The 23,376-nt window shown below is 39.0% G+C and overlaps 1 protein-coding gene across 5 annotated transcripts in view; it reads left to right on the forward strand.

Moving 5' to 3' along the window:
• LOC135488040 (tyrosine-protein phosphatase 10D-like) overlaps positions 1 to 23,183 on the forward strand; it is a 39,810-nt gene extending 16,627 nt beyond the window's left edge. Inside the window, exons 17-33 of one of the 5 annotated variants that reach the window (XM_064772411.1) lie at positions 147 to 440; positions 734 to 879; positions 2,224 to 2,340; positions 3,431 to 3,500; positions 4,068 to 4,270; positions 4,901 to 5,186; positions 5,916 to 6,084; positions 6,491 to 6,581; positions 7,171 to 7,338; positions 8,250 to 8,384; positions 8,877 to 8,999; positions 9,699 to 9,850; positions 11,212 to 11,347; positions 11,747 to 11,855; positions 14,234 to 14,281; positions 16,770 to 16,799; positions 17,929 to 23,183. In XM_064772411.1, the coding sequence (XP_064628481.1) occupies positions 147 to 440; positions 734 to 879; positions 2,224 to 2,340; positions 3,431 to 3,500; positions 4,068 to 4,270; positions 4,901 to 5,186; positions 5,916 to 6,084; positions 6,491 to 6,581; positions 7,171 to 7,338; positions 8,250 to 8,384; positions 8,877 to 8,999; positions 9,699 to 9,850; positions 11,212 to 11,347; positions 11,747 to 11,855; positions 14,234 to 14,281; positions 16,770 to 16,799; positions 17,929 to 17,963 (2,312 nt within the window). In that variant the 3' untranslated portion in view covers positions 17,964 to 23,183. Of the gene's footprint in view, positions 1 to 146; positions 441 to 733; positions 880 to 2,223; positions 2,341 to 3,430; positions 3,501 to 4,067; positions 4,271 to 4,900; positions 5,187 to 5,915; positions 6,085 to 6,490; positions 6,582 to 7,170; positions 7,339 to 8,249; positions 8,385 to 8,876; positions 9,000 to 9,698; positions 9,851 to 10,188; positions 10,341 to 11,211; positions 11,348 to 11,746; positions 11,856 to 14,233; positions 14,282 to 15,426; positions 15,478 to 16,769; positions 16,800 to 17,928 lie in introns of all 5 variants that reach the window. The other 4 variants (XM_064772410.1, XM_064772412.1, XM_064772413.1 and 1 more) reach the window with 4 other exon arrangements.
• The last annotated feature ends 193 nt before the right edge of the window (positions 23,184 to 23,376 follow it).

Raw genomic sequence — 23,376 nt, forward strand, 5'->3', positions numbered from 1 at the left:
TTTGGCTGATAGCCAGTCTTGGAGAAGGAACACTCAGAAAAACAGACTTAGGGAGATGCCACACCTGAGCCTTGGTTGGCGGAGAAAGATACTCTGCACTCTTCCATGACAGAAGACAGATGCAAACTTTGAACATATATTTTCAGTTCCTGCCCCAGTTACTGAAGTTGAGCCTGTCACTCCTAGCCATATTGAAGTCAACATGACCATCTACAAACCCGAGGGAGCAAATTCTGGTTTGGAGATAACATGCTCTGGACCGTCCCCTACTAATCTGAATGGTTGTGCATTCCCAAAGAGTAGGCAATTTAGTGACAACACCTTGCTTGTCACATATGATAAGTTGGATGCAGCGGAGGAATATAATTTCACCATCGTGGTTATAAGCAATAACAAAAGGAGTGCACCAAAGATTGTGACGGTCAAAACTCTGCCTGGACGTAAGTCGCATTTACTCTTATCATTTTGGCTCACTGGTACATAGCGCAGTGTCCGGTGTCCATCCGTCTGTCCATCGATGTTGTTAATGCTATCATTGTTGTGACGTTTCTTTGACATGCAGCCACAGATCTTTGGAACGGAGAAAGTATTTTTTTCATAATAATTTATTATCCTGCAGTCCCTCCCTGTGGAGCAAGGCTTGTTTTGTCAGTAACTTAAATGACAGGTTAAAATGTTTGGTATTGTATCACCTGTGAAATTTAGTCTTATCCATGTTTATGTTTCATTGAAGGACCCGGTCCACCTAATGAATTCACTGCATCTGCCCCTTCTCCGACGTCTGTGGAACTTGTGTGGAAAACCCCGATAGATTCCAATGGTTTGATCTCAACGTATGTTGTTAAATACACAGGGATTTACAAAGACAAAAACAACTTGGTGAGTGGTCTATTCGAATACTTACATTGGAGAATTAATTCCCCAGATTGCTGAGCATCTTATCAGGCCTTCCAACTTACCAAGCAGACTGTCCTGGATAGTGCTCCTTGAGGCCTTGGAGAATGGCTGCCTCACAAGAAAAACATCCAAAATGTACGCTCGTTTCTAAAATAAACTGTGTCCATCTAGTAACATGGACAGTGTGTCATCTTCTGCACTAAATTTCAAGTTAAATTAACCAGCTGGTTAGTCTGCGGTGCACGCACAAAAATATCCATGCATTTATTCGCTTTCGATAGGACAAACCAGCAGTGCGTTCTTTATTTAATGCAAATCATGCTTGACCAGATTAACACAACAATATTTCTTTGAAATCCCCAACGACTCAGTTTTCTAACGTTATTGAATAAATTTTCGTTTCCCAGGACAGGCAAGCTCTGCAAATTGGAAGGCCTGATAAGATGCTCGGCAATTTGGGGAATTGAATCTCAAGGGTGATACTGTAAACAGTACTGTCACAGTTCTTGTAATAGAGTGTTTTGGATCTTTAATGAGGATATTAAGGCAAAGATAATCCGTGTAAAATGTACCGTGCAAGTCCAGTTAAATGTTGGGTCTCACTAGCAAGTGGGAACAAGATTCATTTGTCCTCCCCACAAAATATAGTTCCTCAGAAGTGGGCTGTTTCCACGAATTCCAAATACTATTTATTCTAACACATAATCTTAGTTTCCTTGTGCAGAGGATGCTTTGGTGATTTTAGGATGGCATCTCTTGTCACCTTCGGACCTTGTCACCACCCTCAGTTCGGCCAATTTATATCCAAATCTTGTCCAGTGCAACGAGTGCCAGTCTCCTCAGTTTATGTTATGGGCAACAGAGCAATAAATCTCAAAGAGATATAATATCTGGCTATCTTAGTGATGGCAACTCATGTGCCCGACAAATCTTCACGTGGTATATAAGCTTGCTCCTTTATCCCCAGTCAGGCAACTTTGGTGTGATTTTTTTACCATTTATGGGATGGTGTCAAAGGTGGTGCCCCTTTTGGCCTCAAAACCTATTAGGTGGCTTGAAAGGCCTTCTCAAGGTCTCTTCCTACACAAAAATGTGTAATGGCAACAATTTGGTCTCAGCATCAATCCGTGACATGCCAAGCATCCATCGCACTGGTTAGTGAGACCCTCAAATAGATTTTCTTTGAAAAATTTAATTTATTTTTAATGTAACTTATTGATGAATTGCAGACAAGATCTCTTCCTTGTTTACCTTGCAATGTAACATTAAAAGTGGGGTTGCCTTAAATTGTACAACCAGATTGTATCTCAAATCTTCTGTTTCCAGAATCTGAACTTACCTAATGACAAAAAGACAGTTACATTCGACGGCCTTGATCCCAATGCTGGAAGCTATTATAAAACCCTTGATGGTCTGAAGGGTGGATACGAGTATAACTTGCTTGTAAGTATCATGCTGTTTGAAGGGTGGGTACATGTATGACTCGCTTGCAAGTATCATGCTGTCTGAAGGGTGGGTACGTGTATGACTCGCTTGCAAGTATCATGCCGCGTGAAGGGTGGGTACGAGTATGACTCGCTTGCAAGTACATGTTGCGTGAAGGGACTTGCTTGTATTCAAGTATTGTACTTGAGTTTCATTTTCTCAGGCTTGCCAAAAACAAAAGGACGACACCATGTCCTTAGTTGTTGATTGTGTCCTGTGGTGGTTTGGTCTTACAGATGACCTGACATAATTTAGGACCAGTTGAATGCAAGTTAGGGCTCCAGGTTGGTGGTGGGTTTTACTTTGTGTGTCCTTGCAGTTGAGCAAGACACTCAACCCTGCAGTTGTTTCTCATAATCTAGTTGTGCAGATGGGTACCAATCAAAAGAACAAGTAAGTGTTGTATGTAATGAATCATGGAGCGTCCATCATCCTCCGTCGTTGTCTGTCAGCAGGGCACGTTTCATAACCGCTACGGCTCTGAAATTTAAACTTGGTGCACAACCCCCCCCCGGTCAGATCACCTTTGGTACTGACTTTTAGTCTGTCTGCTTCTTGTCTGTCGTCGCTGTTGTCCGTTTGCAGGGCATGTCTCGTAACCAATAGAGCTATGAACTAGAAACATGGTACACATGACCCCCTAGCTCAGGTGGCTCCGACACTGACTTTTGGTCTGTCCGGTTTGGTTCTTGACTTGGCTAACAGGGGACCAAAACCGAAAACTTTAAAAAGTGTGATATCTCGCTTATTACTGATTCGTTTTGGATAAAATTCTTATGGTAGGTACTCCTAGCAAAGATACATCACATCTCATACATATTTTTGATTTTGAGTCACGGGTCAAATGGCACACATATTCTGTTTATAAACTATATAACATGTCTCTTAACCAGCATGAATTGGCTTCTGTCTACTATTGTTGACTGTAGCAACCCAGGTGAGCAAATGGTCTATGAAACATCTCTTTTCAGACTCATATTGTTTTTCACCATACATGCCATATCACAAGTAATGGTTAATTTTGCAACTTATCCTTGCTCTTCTGCAGTTGTACGGCAAGACAAGTTATCCAGATCCTGGTGTGAATGCTAATACTATAATTACCATGCCAATTGCAGGTAAGAACAAATTGTGATTGAAAATGTTGATCCGAATGATTTGAAAACCCTCAAACCATATTTCCTTATCAAGGACTGCTGATGGAAGTTCCAAATGCTCCTGGTCACAGTTGCGTTATCAGGTGTTCTATTCTAGAAATTTATTTATGTATCTTCCAGGATATAGAGTATGTACAGTAGAACCTCTTTATTAAGGACACCCTCGGGACTGACCAGTGTTGTCCTTAATAGAGAGGTGTCCTGATAAGAGAGGTTAAATTGAAAGGAAACAACTAGTGTCATAAATAGAGAAGTTGTCCTCAATAGAGAGGTGTCTGCTAAGGGAGGCCTCACTGTACATGTAGTGTTAAAAGAAATCTCCCAAATCCTTCATTAAAAACAGTATGTTAATGGTAAAATTGTGTTCTATTCTAGAAACTTATTTATATATCCCAGGATATAGAGTATATAGTGCGTCATGGAAACAAAACATGGCAAATATATTTCATTTGTGCTTCAAAGTCAAAGATAAAAATCCACTGTCTTGTGTTCAACCTGTTATTTCTAAGGCATATACATTCATTTCAGCCCCGACTCTAGCTGCCAATGCAAAGCCCCCTGAAAGGACTGACACGACGAATGAGACATCTGTAACAGTTGTCTTCTCAAAGGCCTTTAATTGGAGCAATGGACCCATTTTGTATTACAGCATTATCGTTGCCGAGAACAGGGATGGCCCTCCTTTATCAAACGAAATTTTGCCTGAAAGGGCTCTATTCACATGGAAACAGGTATGGTTTATTTTTCACTTTGTCATTTTAGTTGCTGTATACCTCCAAATTTCTGCATCTCTTTTCTTAATTTAAAAAAAAAGTGGATCTCTGTTATTTGAAAAATCGGTGAAAAGACTTTTTGTTCTTAGCTGTGTCGGTTATATATTTAGCCTTGTGCAGTCCATTTGAATATAAGTTTGTGCATATGGCAAAGAAACTGATTACTGTCACTGGTACTTGTGTGGATTCCATGGAAGCCTTTTTCCTTTATGTTCAAAATCCCCCATCCGACAAGGGCTACCATAACCGACTGTGGACTTGCTTGGCTTTTGATTTGCCCTGCTGCCGTTATTTTGTTATTTTCTTTTGCACATTTACCAATTTTGTTGTTTGATACTTTGCGTTCAGTTTCAGGACTTCAATTGCATTTTAAAGGCTTTTTGAATCATCTGTGTTTATTCTATGATGGTTTGAAAAAAGTCTCGGGGAGGTCTGAATGATATCTTAAGTATATGAAGTTTTTTTGATTGTCTCACTTTGGAGGTGGTGCTGTTTTGAAGGTGTTGGCTCAATGTGTTCAAAACAGTTAAGGAAGCCACTGTGACTCATCATACAACAACACTTTTTGCACTCTTTTGAATCTTTCAGGTGTGGACCACGTCTCATTGGGAACCCTATATATCTATATTTCAATGTGACATATTCGACAAAAAGAAACCTTGTGATGGATCACAATCAGTCAGTAGAAGGAAGCGAAGTACAACAGATAACACTGTCAAGGTCACTATTGGGATACAGGACTGTAAAAACAAAGTAGGGAGTGTCTATTGTAATGGAGCCTTGAGAGCAGGCACCTACTACCAGTTCCGGCTTCGTGGTTACACAGGTGAAGGAAAATATAACGACACACCTTACTCTCAAAGAATTCCAACTAGTAAGTTCATCAAAATGCTACTGATGCTGAATATTGTGGGATTACAGAAGTACAGTAGAACCTCTCTATCAAGGACACCCACGGGACTGACAAGTGCTGTCCTTAATCGAGAGGTCTCCTGATCAGAGAGGTCAAATTGAATTTAACAGTAAGAAAGAAAAATAATTCCGGCGTTTAAAAATCCACATTTAGATCCAAAGAATGTATCAATGTTGAAAAGTCTAGGGTGACTCGTTGGTTCATTGTTAGAGCTAGAATAAGATGTCAGTTTAAAAAATCCAATTAGCTAGCTGCTGCTTTTATCTTGTGCAAAGTTTAACGCCATTTTTAGACTCTAAATGATAAGATTGGCTACTTGTATGGTGTCATGGTGGTAGTACTCTTATCATTTCAGGTACCAGACAGGGAAAACCTTACAATTTGGGGAAAAAATATGGGACCAACCAATTTGAAGTTGTCTCATAACCAATATTCCTGAAGCAAAGATGAAAATTTTAGTCTGTCGTGAACTCTTTTACTTAATATCTTGCCTACATGGAGTTGTTTTGTGTCATTTTCTGTGTCTGACCTTGTTCTATCCTGCTTCCGTTCCCCTTGCCAAACAGATAGGGGTGTCAAGAATCTGCTCAGCAGATGTACACCAGAACAAACACTCACTGGATTTAGCAGTGCAACTCCTGTCACTTGTCTTGGAGTCAGATTGCTAACTGATACCTTCCATGTTTTCAGAGCCTGTTGACCAGACTGGTATCATCGTTGGGGTAACAGTGGGCCTGATTGTCCTCCTGTTTATAGTTGGTGGCCTGGCGATTTTCTTCTTCATCAAGTGCAGGAAGGCTGAGAGAGAAAGGAAGTACAAGGAGTCCGAAACAGAGGCACCACCGTCTTCTCCAACAGAGTAAGTCTTGGAAGTGTTCAGACAATTTTAAATGTATCTACATTGTAAATTATTTTTCTTTTTTTTGCACTGTTGACCAGACTGTTATCATTTTTGGTATAGTATTTGGCCTCCTTTCTTCTTTAAAATGACCTAACTGTAGTCTGTAGTCTGTTGTCTAAATTCTCCCAGACTTGAGTGGAGAGCCAGGCAAGGATTTGACCTCACTAGCTATAACATGACAAGTATAAATGACATGGTGTCACTTCAATGCTTGAGTTCCTCCAGAGTTACAAGTGCTGTACCTTAGTACGCTTGTAAAATTAACATATTTGAACTTATCCCAAGGAAACTGATCCATATCTCCTTATCTGAATAAACAAAGTGCGAGATGAAGTTGAATTACATTTGTCTTTCACTATTTCAGCCGCAATCGTCCAGTGCGCCTCTCTGATTTCCCTGGACATCATGCATTCATGCATGCTGACACAGACTTCCGCTTTGCTGAGGAATATGAGGTATGGCAGTATGAATACACTTGAATAGAAACTGACGTCATGATAAGGCTTGAGGTCCTTTAGGTTATTTTGCAATATGGCATAATTTGGTCGCCTGAATCAAATTTTCCAATATTGGATGTTGATTTTGGCATGATATCACCACTTTGTGAAATCAGTGTAAAAGTGATCTTTACATGTAAAACGGAGGTTCACTTCAATCAGATATGCATAAGTGGCCTTTGTATGTAAAACGGATGGTCCACTTGAATCTGATTTGCGCAAGGTTTGTTCTGTCCTGTGTGAATCTTGTCATCAGGGTCGACCACTATAGACTCCCAGAAAGTCCTGCTACTGCGAACGGCCAAATATTTGCCCGTTTTATTTTTAGCGGACTATGTAGGTTATTTGCAAAATCCATTAAAAATATAAATGTCCACAAAAATTAAATGGTTTGCAGATGCTGAAAGGCAAGATTGGAGAAACAATATGCAAGAACAGTGAACAAAGATTTCGTACTTTTTAATTGCTTTTTCAGTCAGCTCTTTTGGTGCGACATGTTTACTAAAGCGAGGAATTTTCATGACTCTTTCGTAAATTGTAATTGCAGGATTTGAAAGATGTTGGTATTACCCAGTCGTTCCAAGCGTCTGAGGTGCCGCACAACCGCGTAAAGAATCGCTTCACCAACATCCTGCCATATGATAGGTCACGCGTCAAGCTCAGCCCTTGTGAAGATGAGGAGGGATCAGACTACATCAATGCTAACTACATTCCTGTGAGTTGCGCCGGTCATTGGCACTTCTGGTTACACACTAGATACATGATACACCTAATACATGGTCTCAGTTAACAGTATGAATTTGTTTTCCATCATAAATATGTATTTTTTATGAATTATGAATTTCTTCTCTATAAAAAGAAAATAATGATGAAGTTTCAGTTCAGTAGCCTAAATATTGTTGTGTCAGTGGTCAAATTACCCGTCCCAGCTGCAAAGTCGATTCACCGCCACGGTTCGAAAATGGTCGAAAATGACCGAAAATGACCCCCAAAACTTCAAGTATTACTTTCATCGGAGCGTCTGGGAAAAAGTTATGAGCTGCTAGATGTCGCCAACTTAACTGGTTAATGCATTAGCATTTGATTACTAGTGTGTACCCTTCTAATAGAATCAAGGTCAAATTGAGGAGTTGAATTCATCTAGTTCTAGTCCGGATGTTTGCCTCATCAACTGAGAAGGACAGACTCTTTTAAAGATACCAGGTTTTTGGTGGCCAATTCCAATCCCTACCAAGCTACTAACTAAACTCCATTTCACAAAAAAATGGTGAATTTGCGCAGGTAATGAAATACTTGGGCGAAATGTTGTACTTCATTTAAAATTTTCCCAAGTCCAAAGTGTCTTAAAATTCTAACTTTTATACCAGAATCGGACAAAGCATAACCAAGAAGGAGCCCTTCGAAGCAAAATACTGACAGATTCCCCCCCCCAGGCTTGTTTTGCATGCAGTGCAATTTTTTCGAGAAATGGGTATAATGAAGCCTTTTCCCATGTTTTCCGAGAAGAAACCAAAGCAACGCTATGATTTGTTACCTTTCACATCATTTGGAGAACCGTAGTTAAAAGTAATAAGTCTTTTAAAACATGAACTCATATTGATGAGGTTTTATACACTTTCTTTTTAGGGTTTTACATCCAAGCGTGAGTACATAGCATGCCAGGGTCCTCTTGCCAGCACCAAGGATGACTTCTGGCGAATGATATGGGAACAGAACTGTCAAGCTATCGTCATGCTCACCCGTTGTGTGGAAAATGGACGGGTAAGCCTCATATTCAATCCTTGCAGCTCAGTTTATGTTTAACATTGTACCACAGTATCAAATCATTGAGCTATTCTTGTTCTTAATTCAGACTTGGATTTAGTAGTCATATTCTCCGTCCACTTGGGATAATCTGGGTAGCTTGTAAAGGTTTTTTTGAATACACCAATTTGTGTTCAGCATCCTATTGCTTGAACTCGAATCTCGTTGCATTTTGAATAATTTGAGTTACAGCACTAAGCACATTGTTGTATTTTTTTGCATCCTGTATTATTTCTGTAGTGTAGATATTTTGATTGTACTCGTCTGCATAAGGTGGAATTAACAAATCAATCAGTCCTTCGATTAATCAATTTTATATTGGCCAGTATACAAATGCAAAGGAAGAAGTCGGAGAATATCAACCAATGCAGCATTTACACATATTTAAACTAATTTCTTTGCATATTTTTAGCATTTCTTATTACTAATTTCTCCATCCTGTTGTTGCAGGAGAAGTGTTCACACTACTGGCCAGGGGACACTGACCCTGTCATGTACGGTGACATTGAAGTGGTCATTCTCAATGAGACTCAGACTCAGGATTATTCCATCACTCAGTTCAGGTTGACTAAGGTATGTGACTGGAAATATTAGCATGCTGGTGTGTTCAAAGGGAGGGGGGTGGTAGTAGTAAGTGTAGGAGGTATTTACTTTTCTAAATTTGAAATGAGATTTTAAAGCGAACTTCGTACAAGTTATACAACGCCCATACCGCCCCACGCCTCAGTCTGTATCGAAGTAGTTGATGCGTCATCATATCATACACAAGTTTCTAAATGGAGCCCTGTCGTCCGCGTGTTCGTCAGGCCGTATCTTGCTAACTGATCTGCACCGGACTTATAAACCGGAAATGAGAAAGTTGATTTTGACCGCCCGAGAAAATGTAAAAAGTAGGCCATAACATTGGAAATCCCGTGCTCATCGTCTCACAGTGGGTAGGTTCTGAAGTGGATCACAAGTCAACCTGGGAGCAAGTCGGCAAAGTTAACTAGTTCAAGAATTTTGTGATGTTGATGTTTGATTTCAGGCCCGTTCTATTAGGTTTTTGAATATCGGGGAACAAGTTGGCTTTGACAGTGCTTGTATGGCCACTGCCTGTGAGAGCAGAAAGGAATGTACAAAGCTCTGTCCATCTGGTGTTGAAGATGCTAACTGTAGACATTGTGACATAGTGTTAGATACTCCTCTTTGAAGACCGCCTGTTGACTTGAGAGAGAGTCAGCTGCAGTGAGGCAGTCTGAGGGTGTTACGATGCTGATATTCGTATTTCAGGGTGAAGAAGTTCGCAGGATCTGTCACTACCACTTCATGGCCTGGCCCGACTTTAGTGCCCCAGACACTAGTGGGCCCCTGCTTAGGTTCTTAAGGACCTTTAGGGAAAGGGAGGGCTTTGGTAACTCTCGCCCTCTTTGTGTCCACTGCAGGTGAGACAGAAATAAAAAACCCATTCCTTCTGGTGTGCAGGGAGATTTCTGTCACATATCAATGGGGCTGAATCTGCTTCCGTTCATGCAGTTTGATAAAACTTCAAATTCTTGAGGGAAAGATTTGCAAATGAAATGAATTTGGACAAAATTGTGTGGATATATTTGCTGACACATTGGCTGGTCAAGATGGCGTACTCGTGCTGTTCTGTGGCGACATGGGAAAAAATCATTCCACTCCTATTGAAGTGACAGAAATAGCCCTCAGTCAAGAAGCCTCTCTAACTAGTGTGTAGTTTCTTATCTAGACTCTAACACCTGTAGACATTTCATTTCAGGGTAGTCGTAGTCGAAAGATTAGTCATTTCCACTTCAGAGGATGGCCTGATTTCAGTGCCCCAGATGAAGCAGGGGCACTTCTTCGATTCATGTATCAGTTCCGTAGCAGGGTCGGCTTTGACAGTAGCCGACCAGTGTGTGTTCATTGCAGGTAATGAGATCTGGATGTGGACACAGAAAGGGTTGGAGCTGCAATTGAAGCAGTTGGCTATATCATGGCATTGATGAGGCACCATATAAAATTAAGAAATTACTAATCACGAAACTAATACAATTTAGTTTCTTATATTTGTCTTTGTTGCGTGCAAAACCTTTTGATTTTTCCCAATTTGAATGGAGTTTATGTTTTCACTAACTGCTTTTTGTTTACAATAATGTGTTTAGTTGGCTCCAACCCCTCTTCTTATCCATTCACCATAAATAATCCAACATTTGCTTCAGTTCAACATGTAATTAATTGAAACCTGACTTTATGGTTTCTGTTACCAAGTGATTTATCAAGATCTCATCAGATGTCAATGATACAGTTGTTGTTCTACTCTAGTTCAAAATTACTTGTCTGCTGTCCCAACAGCTGATGAAATACGAGTGTGAGAATATTACATTCATGCATTTAATTTTGTATAAATTTTATGAGACTTTGGATATTACAATTTACTGGTCTAAACTGTAGTGCGAACCTGTCACACCACCTGTCGTTTAGACGCTGTACCAAACTCTCATTTCCAATCACAACTCACTCCGAGTCAGATCGATTGGGGGCTGATCTGCATTTTCCCAGTTACCGTCTTTCATTACCTGAGGCAGTTAGTTTCATGCGAACAAGCAATTTTTGTCGCTGCGACTTGTAATTATCTGCAGCGGAGGTTGCATATCATGTGCATAGGAACAATTGTCTGAGGGCATGCAAGAGGTCTCACTCCACAAGTAATCTTACTCCGTGAAAGGAGTTTTTGTGCACGTTTTAATTCAAAAAGATTTCAGTGTTTCATTTACTGGACTTGTTTTTGCCATGATTTCAGCGCTGGAGTCGGAAGATCTGGTACGTTTATCACCCTGGATCGTCTCACTCAACACATGAAGCAGCATGACTATGTGGATATCTATGGGACTGTTTACGAGATGAGGATGCACCGCAGGTATATGGTCCAGACTGAGGTACGTTTGTCATGATGAATATGATGAAGAGAGATCAGTACAACTTTTTCCATGATTATTGTAACTGGCGCTGGCCCTTAAGCCACCAAATCGTCCACTAGCGTGCCCACACTAGTCAAAAATACTGTTCTGATATGGAGCTAGGTGACCTACTTTAAGGCTATAGCCTAGAATGTTAAAAAAACGTGTACCGACAAGAGGACTATCTGATATTAACCGATTAATCTTGTATCAGATTGCCTGTTCCCTGTGGTGTGGTGGTTTAACATTTACTCCTGCCATCGAGTGGGTTGGCTAAAATCTGTTGATAACCTGTAAATTTCTCGAAATCTTAACATTTTTGTGTAGGCCTCATTACGATGCTTTTATATTTATTTGCAAACCTCTCCTTCATTTCAGCAACAATATATCTTTATTCACCGAGCCATATTGGACATCATCAACGACACCGAGAAGTCGTCTCCTCCCTCCTCGCCTGCTCAAGGAAGAGAGAATCCAGCATTCGAAGGTTAGTCACCTTTCTTTCTTAGGCTCTATTCCTACAATCAGTTGTAACTTAGGATTTATGCGATTTTTGAGATTTAACTGAGGATTAGGGAGTTAGTATTAGTGTAAGGGAAGGGTTGGTGCTAGGAGTAAGGGTTAGGGTCAGCATTAGGGATAAGGAAAGGATAAGTGAAAATGATCGTCGTGAGAATTGCCAGAAGTTTGTATGTAAAATGCATTGGGGATCGTCGTAAGAATAGCTGCGACCTTCTTTCTCCTTTGACAGTCATGAGGTGTTCCGTTCAGGTTCGAGCTTCCAATAATCCGTATAATATGTTTGCATTTCTTGTCATGCAGCGTAGCAGTTGAAATTAAGGCTGCTTTTTGAAGCCACCTGTAAAGCTTTTAATCTCATTCACGCTTTTAGCAATTGTTTTGTGTACGAGGTTGAGGATAAGGCTGTCAATAGTGATAGACAATACATGTACATGTACATGTATATGAATATTTGATTGATTTATATCTAGTGGTCCCAAAGCAAAATCTACTGGCCTATGGTGGTGGGTATTTTCTGTGGTCAGTCCAGAGTTATGGAATGTGTCAATACCAATATCAATACATTCATCTTGTATCAACATCTCTGTCTTCAAGGGATATCTCAAGACCGATCTTTTTGGGAGGGCCTTCAGTCTATCATTATGTAGGGCTTTGAGCACACAGACTGTCTGGATAATGCGCTCTATGAATGAATATCAGTCATGTATGTTTGTATGTATGTTGTCTTGGAGGAATCTGCCCATCCACGAATATAAAGTCTCACATTTGAACATACTCTGGTTCTCTACATTTCATAGTGAAAGTAAACCCCATGTTACTGAGGTAACACCTCCATCTATTGGCATGTGACAGTACTAATACTTGTGTGGCCTCGATGTGTGGCACCCTGAACAACATTCTCAAGGTTTGTCTGTCATTTGTGGCATGATGATATATTTCCTGATCTTGGTATTAGTCCATTCATGCACTTTGATTTTGTTTACCAAAGCATTGGAGCTATTGGAACTCTGCTTTTTGGTGTTTTTTTGTTACCTCGAATGACATCGGTGGAAATTGATCTCTCAGTGTTAGGGGACAATGTGTTGGGGAAAATGTCTTTTGAGTGCTGTGTAGTAAGGTTTACAGCACAGAACACTGAGATGTCCAACATCGGGATGTACCTAGGTTAGTTGTGCTAGTAAATCACGATACCTAATGAATGCTGCACCTAGAGAGGAAATTATGCACAGCACAGCTACTTTATTGAGTCATTGACAGTGTTATGCGATTGTGTCAAGTTCAAGACCATGCCAGAAAAAATAACAGAAAGGTTAAAGAGACAAAACAACTCACCGCCAATTCCTATAACATTTCAATGCGAAATAAGAATGGCCATGTCCAAGTTGGTAAGCTTGTTGGCCATGACTGGGTCTTTGACAAAATAAGGCTGTTTCTATTCCAAGCTTATACTGTTCATTAACCAGTTGTAGAAGTTGATCAAATTTGTGCTTGTATAACCACCACCCCACTTGGCAATGCTGATTTCCCTTTTTTTGCAGGATTCCAGACTATCCATTGATTTTATTTTCGTCTACTTTTTCCTTTTATTTTTCTCGACTGATGTGTATAACCAATGCTGTTGTCTTCTAGTGCTAATACTACTGTTGTATCATTGGATAAAAAACTGTCTGAAATTCCAGTGAAAAATTATATTGTTTGCTGCTTGAAAATTGCTGCAGTTTCATCTCGTATTATTTGTCATCAAAGCTTTGTGAGTCCTGTCTGCATCTACATGTCAATACCACCCATGACAAAGTCTGGGAATGTAGTTTCAGTAAAAAAACTGGCACTATAGATACTTACTGGAACACTAGCTTTAACTAAGGTTTTGAATATGGTTATGCACAGTCCCCATCCTATCTCTTCATTTACTCTCTTAGCTCACCTGTGTGGGCTTATGTAATCACGTCTTGTCCATCTTCCGTCGCTCGGTCAACGATGGTGGCATGTTTGCTCACCATTGAGTCTAGAAAGTTGAAACTTGGTGTTTGGATGTCTTATGACAACATGACTTGACAAAGAAAAAATTATCGTAAATATGTAGACACCTATTAGGCATCTGTACATATTAACAAAAACTCAGGTCAAGGTGTAAGTATGTCAGGTCATAAAACTCAATGTCAGTCATATATGTATATCATTATGGGTATATTTTCAGGATCTGACCTAAGATCAAAGTGGCATGTCTGATTTATGTTTCTCTGTCCTAAAAGCTGATTCATATCGACAAGCCCAGCTATGAGTCCTTTTCATCTTCAAACTCTCTGGTTCTTCTTTCCATAAGTGAATGTTTTACACCTGCAGAGTTATTGTTACTATGTGACAGCCGTATCTCCTCGTTGTCCTCTGATGGTGAGCCAACTAACTTAAGTGGCATGAAACGCAATATCTGAAAGCTTCCTGAAGGCATCCAGTCAAAACTCGCTACAAATGTATTAAGATATAGCTTTGTAACATATGTAAAGTGTCTGTGAACAGGGATCAGTTCGAAACGGGCTCTGTAGAAGAAATCGCCCATTGTGCTTCAATTTCCTCTGGCATGATGGGATTAAGTGGACAAGATGCACTGCTATGTTTGTGCCTGATCCAATATGGCCCCTAGATTTGCCTGACCGGCTTGAATTTTGTGCAGCATGATGGGGTGAAGTGAAAATGATACCTAATGTTCATTTTTCACTGCAACTTGTGTCTGATATGTCAGCCAAGTAACCATTTTGGATTTCACATTCTAGAAAGTAACTGCTTAGGTGTCCCTTGATGGACCATTTTTCTGTGTCATGATAGGCAGGGGTTGCAGTGGTACTCTTAATTTTGGGCCCCATCTAAATACAAGTTACCTGCCTGTGTTTGTAAGCATGTATGTATGTAGGTATGTATGTATGTATATTTTGGACTAGGTACAGGAGGTTTTATGAGAATTGGTGGGTTTGTTTGCTGCTGTTTTGGAAAACGAGCAGTTCATTGAAGATTTATTACGCAGTTCATGACAGAAGTTGTCGAGTATGTGTTGATTCATGAGTGCAGTAAGATTTTTTCTTAGGGTAAATAAATGAGAGAACAGGGCAGATTCTCTCAAAATCCTTGAAAACATTTGGGTTAAATCATTAACGAGTCATTTTTGAGCAGGTTTATTGATACATTTAATACATTTTGCGACACTTTCCCAGTTCTATTATCAGATACGATGCTTTTGCCATCTATGCCATAGTCCCTGAATTTTGACAATTTCATGAATGTCAGTTCATCGGTGCCTGTGCTGTAAACAGTAATGCACCATGTTGTTACTCGGTACACAGTTGGGGAACAGCAAAGTTTTGATTTAAAGCTGCTTTGTCCCTCCCTGCAAGATTAGGTTTCGGCACAGATGAATTGATTCTCAAGCATGCCTGAGATTGAATGCGCGACTTGCATAATAAGGACCTGGTTAAAACCGGTTTTGCATTGGATGTATTCGATGCCTCCTGCTTGTTCTTACCCTCCTCGATACAACATTTCAGATGATGAAGAAGATTATGTAGTTGCTATTAAACCCACACAGAAGCTGTTTCGTAAGTCGTTTGTAAGGTTTAAATCAGGGGCAGATAGTGCTTGCATATCTTATAGAAATACAGTACACACTCAGTTTTTTAATATTTGGGTTCCTTAAAATATAGTTAAGGGGTGTAGTTAACATAACTCTATTGATTCTTGAAGACCTTGTCTTGTAGAAGCTACTGCAAAAGACCTTATGCAGCAATCTGTAATGCTTTTTTTCCTCTGGGGATCTGAGGAGGGGTTGTAGGGGGGGGGGGTGAAACACCGGCCGCGAAGGTGTTAAAAATCGAAGGTATAAAATTGTGGTGATGATGTACACATTGTCACTTTGCCTCTTTTTCTAAGATTCTTAAAGGAAATATAACATTTCCCTTGGATTACATTTTTGGAAAATTCAAGAAAGAAAAACCGTACTAGTTATGCCATCTATCTAACGGTTTACAGTTAAGTTATGTAGTTGGCAGCTTGGCCATTGGTGAGGGCACCCGCCACTAAAAAGACAACTATAATAAACTGAACTGGGTGTGTACTGACATCATAAGGTGTTCATTTCTGGCTTATTACTGTGAACTGGGAAATTTTTGCTAACATGCTCTCAACTAAATATTTTCATCAAAGAATTTTCATTTTACGCAACAAGAAAAATTATGTCAAAGATGCAATTTCACAAAATGGCAAACTATGATAGCAGCAATTTTTCCCGGTTGGTAGTATATGGAATGTGTATTTATCATATTCAGTTTTGTTTTTATATTTTTCATGCTTCCTCATTGATATGATTTAGACATTTTGATCTTAGTGGGAGGATCGACTTTTGTTTCTGGGGAATTTGGTGATAGCAGGTTTATTTCTTGCATACGATTTGTTTAAAGTTGTCCATTTGACACACGTTGTTGAAGGAAGATACTCTCTTGAAAGTGAAGGTGAAGTTTTGAAGGTTATGAAGCTGTTCACAGAATGCATTGTATAAGCCATGATTTTGTTGTATTGACGGTATCGCATGTAGTAGATTTTGGTAGCATGAGTGAATGATACTGTGTCAAAATTAGGTGAATGGTCCATGATGGTGATAGCTTGTGATAGCAAGCGTATATGTTTCCTCAGACCCATTGAACAGCTTCGAATGCCTCACCAAGTGATAAATGTGTATTTCGAATTTAGGGCTGAATCCTAAGCAGGGCTAGTAGTCTTATTTATATTTGGAGTAAAAAAACTCGAATCACATGATGTCTGATATTGTGACCACCTATGAATCTGGTGGAGTAAACTAACGAACTAATGTGAGGTTTTGTCATTGTATTGTCAGATATTCCTCTTAATGACCTAAAGATTTCTGGTGAGTCACGGAAAGAAAGAAACATGTTTATGCTTGTTTGGCAATGGCTTTGTGCTTGCTGACCCACCTGGGCATGTACAATGCACTGAATGCTTCAGAATTTCTAACTGCCGAAACATCTTGTGTCACATGACCGATTTTTTTGACTCGCCAAAGAGTGGTTTCTGTCGGTACTGGAATGTGTTAGACATATTTTAGGCCACAAAGACAGCCGTGTTTTGACTGGGGATGCGTATCGACAAGAATCCAGCATGCATTTGTCTCTTTATTTTTTTGGGGCATACTACTCTTATCGGAAGTCTGTGGAGTTAACTGACATTCATTGCTGTATAGTCCCTGTACATGTACCTTCCTTCTGCTATGAATCAATTTTGGCTCTGGCCGCGCCCTCCATTCAACCAAACCACCAGACACATCTCCCAAGGCAGTGATCAAGTAAATGTACAGGCTGTCTGTATGCTTCCCTGGATGTTACACCACTACCGGCCTTTCAAGATCGACTTTTGTAGCCTCAAATAATTTTGACATCCTCCCTCACAATGGACTGAATTCTTACAGCATTACATTGTTTTGGATTTGGTGCATATATTAGGCTGCATGCTTACTGCTTGAGATTTGTTTCTTCATTTACAATACTTATATTGTCATAAATTTTATCATGTTACCAAAGGCAGACTATCATATCTGATTCTGGTCTTCCATTCGGGCCGACCAAGTAATTGGTCCAGAGTAAAGAAAATTCTATGAATGATTTCATAGTGTAGTGTTGTGGAGACTAATTCCATATTTACCATAATATCATGGCATGGACTGCTTGTAACAAGTCAAATTCACAAAGCAATGAATAACTAAACATATGATGCGACCTTGGCTTCTGCAGTGCTAAAATCACAAGGAGGGGACAAGGTACCAAGATGACCTATGTCAACTCCTGTCTAACCAAGGCACTTCTTCTTCACTAATGCCTTTCACAACCTATTCAAAAGATGGTGTGAGAGGCGAAAAATTCTAACTTATTCTCAAATGTCATTCGTATTCATATGAAAATTCCCTTTTTGAGTTGTTAGAGAGAGCCATTTTCTGCATTGCTTGAATACCTTGTCTTCAAATTTATCCTATCTCATTGCAGATGATGAAGGCATCACACTGGAAGTGCTCTCGTAAGTGGATCACTGTGGCAGGGCCAAGTACAGACGTGCAAGATGACAAGAGAGAAGAGATGAACAATCGGATGTTGAGAACTTTTGACTGTGGATGTCACAGCTTTTCCATACTATCATTTCTATTGCTGAGCATTAGAATTCCATTTATGAAACCAGATGCAACTGGTATCTTTCATTGCCTTTGGAGATCAGACTGTTCTGCTGGTCGTTAGAAACCAGATGCAACTGGAATCTTTCTTTGCCTTTAGAGATCTGAGCTGCTGGTTGTTGATAGGAATGTTAATAAGTGATTTAGCACTTGGCAGTGATGTGTTCACTGCCGCTTCATCTCTTGGATTGTTTGTTGAGATCTGGTACGCCAATGTTCAAGGCGTTACTCATGTCTATGTGTTCTTGTCAAAAGAAATTTAGTGTCCTGTTTGATTTCATGTGAGGTACAGGCACAGATTTGCTTTGTCTTTTAACTTTGATTTTGGTGTTCGACATCGGTTTTGTGTTGTTATCTCCACCACGTTGCGTGTATGTGATATTGCCTGTACCTCGCACGGGATGTCTGACATCTGTAGGTTGTGTTTTTCTTCACTGAATAGCTTTTAGTTCAGTCTTGTTGACTGCTGAAAACTGTTCAGTGACATTTTTAGCTAGCCTAACCAAATTTGTATTCAAGATGCATCACTAGACCCTTGGAAGACTTGAATGGTACATCGTTGTGTAGTAGGGGATGTAAAGTTGGGATCAAGCTTAGAGGACTGGTTGAAATATTTTTGTGATATCAACATTTGGTACATCAATGTACAGTAGGGTATGTAAAGTTGGGATCAAGCTGAGAGGTCTGGTTGAAATACTTTTGCGTTATTCACATTTTGTAATATTGTGCATATCTTAGATGTGCTGCAGCTCTGTTTAAGTGATCTCATGATAAAGGTAGATGTGAAATGCATGGAGTGTTGTATTTCTGTGGCTTCTTGAGGGATCACCCAGTGTAGCAGACAATTCTATTTATAAATATGTATTCAGAATTCTAACAACATATGTAATAACCGTGCTTTGGAAACTCAATATCTCAGATTTAACACAACATGTATCAGGAGGATTAAGGAATTGTTTAGGATAGAGCAGTTCAGTTTGTTCAAACTACAAATGTATTGTCTGATCCTAACTCACGAGGATTATGATTCTTATTTGGTTATTATTTCCACAACGAGCACAGGCTAAATTCACTTGTCATCGACAAATATTTTTGTTTCTAAATTCAAAATTTGCTAAAAATTTACCAAATTCAATTTGATACTAATCACAATAGTTCTTAATACCCTTTAAAAGGGATATCAGTGTTTATATGATGGAGAAGTTATAAAATTCAAAAAGCTGCTTTAGTAATTGTCAAAGCGTTAGGCGTAGAATATAGAATAGTTGGTCCACATTTTTATAGTGTGTCAGTTCCGAGTATAAAGTAAACGCCAATTTGACAGCGTGGTCTTTACTTTTCAGGTGGTAATTTATATTTTATACATGCAATGGTTTTGTTGCTGATCACTATGTAATCTTAATGTGATTTTGTGCATGTGGAATTTCAGTGAAAGTCTGTGTGTGTGTTTAGACTTAAAAATCTTTGTATAAATTCACACTGTGTGCGTTTGTTAGTATGGGCAAGAACAGAATGAATATGACGAAAAATTTATAAGGCTCGATTGCATATTTTTGTTGGAATATTAGTCTTTCAGGGGTTAATGACTGGTCTGATGTGATAAAAATGGACGGTTCATCTTACTCTAATACTTCTTCTTCTTCTTCTTCTTCCAATACTTGGTTGAACCACTCAAAAGTGTATGATTAGCAAACCACCTCTGCTAGAAGACCACATTGGTTGACTAGCCTGCATTGCTATAACTAAATGCGGAAAAGTCTTATGCTGTACTAATAGCAATGACCATTTTCTTTTATAAATCAGTTTCACAGAAATTCCACATTGAGTGATTTTAAACGTGATCAAAAGAGTGATTGAATATGTGATCGGTGTACTATTACCGAAAATAATGAGTGAATGTAACACGATTTTAATTTGATCAGCAAAACTGAATATCATGATGATGTTTGTCAGCAGACGGTAAATGTCACTGACGTCTGCCGTTTGCAGTATTGTGATCTTTTGTAAATATTGAAGGAAATTTGACTCATTTACAACTGCTGCTATCATTAGACGAGACATTTTATGAACTTACTGAAAGGACCACTAAATTTTCCTTTGTTTATATTTATTTCTTGTAATAAGAACGACCTGAGAGATGAAATTCTCATGACATCTTTGCTGTATGTGTGAGAGCAGTTGACAAATACCAGTATTAACATGATTTTTATCAAGTTACTGACGACAAAAACATTTTCATTCCAACCCACCGTTTCGATATTGATTCAGCTCTTGCGCGAGTGTTTCAAAGACATTACATATACCTCTCATGACATCTTTACTTGTGACATGTTCCAGCTGTTTAAAAGTTATGATCTTAGAGTCATGTATTGCTTTAAAAAGGCTTATAGTCAGTAGCTGGGGGATCAATTTTGTGGTCTTCAGGTGATAATTTTATACACAGTCAGGGGACATATTTGATTCAGTGATGAATAGAATTCTTGTGTAAGCGTGAATAGACGTACCGTGAGATAGGCAAGATTAGATCTCTATCGGGGACTTTGTATAACTTACTGCAAGCTGACCTACCTGGCTCCTGCCAAAAGATGACCTTTTAAGTCTGTTGGTTTATTGACTGCTTCTGCTGTGACAAGTTGTCTCAGGATAGTGACTTACACAGCCTCCTTTCTGTGATGAAAAGGTATAAGTAGTTTTGAATGGGTTAAAAATTCCTTCTGAAATGTTAAATAATTATTTTTGGTATAAATTATGTTTTACATGTGTAATTAATCCTTTTATAACTGTAGTTAGGTGAAGCCTTTCAACGAACAACTTTGCCATGGTGGTGCAATTGAAGAGAGCCATTGTTCAAGTTTGAAATAATATTTGCAAGGAGCCATAATGACTAAAGTTGGTAGCCCTAGGGGTCCTTGAATTTGTCTATTTCTCTAAATGGTTGGACGTTTGTTGTATGAAAAGAAAATGATTGACTTCTAGGGCCAGCCTTTGATGTTGAAATCACAGGTTAGATCGGCGTCTTGCCTGTTTAAAGTTACAGTTGAGATCACGTCGCTAGGATCAAAGGCCGAACCGATAAGTCGGCGTTCCCCACAACAGAGGATGACCGCAAGGACTGCTAATGCAGAAAGAGGTGAATTCCTGAACTCTGATGTTAGAACAAAAGCAGGCCATGGTTGGTTCAAAGCGCCCTCTAAATAGAACAAGTTGTTTTGGCTTGTGATGTTTACTGTAAATGTCACACAGGCATTGGGGAGGAATTTCTTACATATTGTCCTGTGATGCAAATATTTTGTGATCAAATTATTCCTGATCTCGTAACTACATCGATACATTCCAGACATTGTCGCCTGTGTATAAATTGTTGCTGTTTGTTTCAGCGTCTGTACTTAAAATACTTTAAAATATATGTTGGAAATTTAGTGGGTTTGTTTGGGCGAGGGTATGTTATTTGGGGCAGATTTCTCTTATCTTGGAAGGTACTCTTATGTCTGGTGGTTTGGGTTAGAGAGACAGGTGGTGTCAGTGCCAGTATCATTGATCGTTATGTAATATGCAATGCACTGCATTATTTTGTTGGCAGGTAACATTCTGGCACACCTGTTGGTGATAAGGCAGCCCATTTCAAGCCACTTTTGTCCTCACATACATGTAATGGTGCCTTTAAATATTTTCACTTTCATTCTTAACATTGGTGTTATTTTGTAAGAATCATGTTCAGGCTGGCTTGACTAATATTTTATCTTATTAACCAAGAATAATTTCAGAAATATATCCGAGTGTCACCCCAAAACAATGCTTACTGTCATGAGGAAAGTGTATCAAAAGAAATGTTGACAGCCTATTTAAAATCAGATTGTATACATGTGTCATAATAATATTGTCTTTGCTCAGTGATGAGTCTATTTAATGCAAAAACTAATAACTTTGCCTTTAGGTTTCAGTTGGACCAGTTGTTAAGGTTCCTATGATGGCATATTCAGATCAAGATGAAAATGTTAATTCAAGCAATACTTCATCAACACCGTTCTTTTATTAATCCTCATAGTGCTGTGGCTGCAATTTTTACCACCTTTTGGATGGCAGCATGGAATTGCATGTATTGTGCCTTGAATTGAAACTGGTACTCAATCCGAATGAAATGCATAATGGATTCATTGGTAAGAAAATTCCGACAAATCAAAGTTGTTTTGAGAGCTCAGTTGACAACTTTAGAGTCTGTGGTAACTAAAAATTGATAGGTTTCGAATTGATCAACTGGGTATTTTTAAAAATGTTTTGTGGCTTTTCAAACTAACAGGTTTAGTTTTGATTTTTTGTTGCGAATGTGATTTTTACACCTAATGTGAATTCTTCGGTTTTGGTTGTGAAACGTATCTGTAACTATAGCAGATGTCACAGTCAGTGAGATGGTAAGAACAGCTGTCATGGTGTTGACACCGTTTTGGAGGGTAGTTGAGACAACAACAGCTTAATATCAAACTGTTTCACCAATCCAATTACTGTAGCAATCGTCTGCTGCATATTTCTCTGAGGTTAGGTAAAGCTGTTGGCCTTCTTACTGATTAAGTGGCATCCTCTAAAGATACAAGTTAGTTGAATTTATATGCACTGAGGAATCTTGTTGTGAATGCATGTTCATGCTTTGGGTGAACTCAATATAACATCTATAAAATTTGTTGAATGCTATTAAAGTGGCCAGTATTTGTTTCTTTCGGTCATTTGATTGAAATCAATCCTTTCGGACAGGAAGTCTTTTCTACAATGACTTTATTTCTATAGACTGTATCTTAGTTTGGGGGTCAAATTTTAAGGTAATTTCTATATGCAAATTCACTTTCTCCTGTTCATGGTAAAGCTCAGAAGTGTTGGTGTTCAGTCAGGTTATAAATCATGGGTACTTTTCTCTCTTGAAATTGGACTTTGAGGTGAGCCCAAGTTTCGCTTGATTATGCAATCAAAAATCAAAAAGAATGTAATTTAGTTTCTATTTTAAAATATGGCAGAAATATATTTTTCTCACTAAAAGATGTACATTGATTATATCAGTAGAATAAAGTTACTGTTTGGTAATAATTTTTCAGTTGTTGAATTTTGTAGTGACTTTCTTTGATGCGGGTTGATAATAAATCCTAAACTCATTTCCTTTATTGAAGATGTCATGCCAATAGAGAAGCAGATTGTGAGAATTTAAGACGTTCAACATTGCCCCTTGATTAGAGAGCAGATGTCCCTAGTTTGCCCTTGGAAGCTCTGTGTTCATTCCGGC

Source organism: Lineus longissimus, chromosome 5, assembly GCF_910592395.1.
Source record: "Lineus longissimus chromosome 5, tnLinLong1.2, whole genome shotgun sequence".
Classification (NCBI taxonomy): domain Eukaryota; kingdom Metazoa; phylum Nemertea; class Pilidiophora; order Heteronemertea; family Lineidae; genus Lineus; species Lineus longissimus.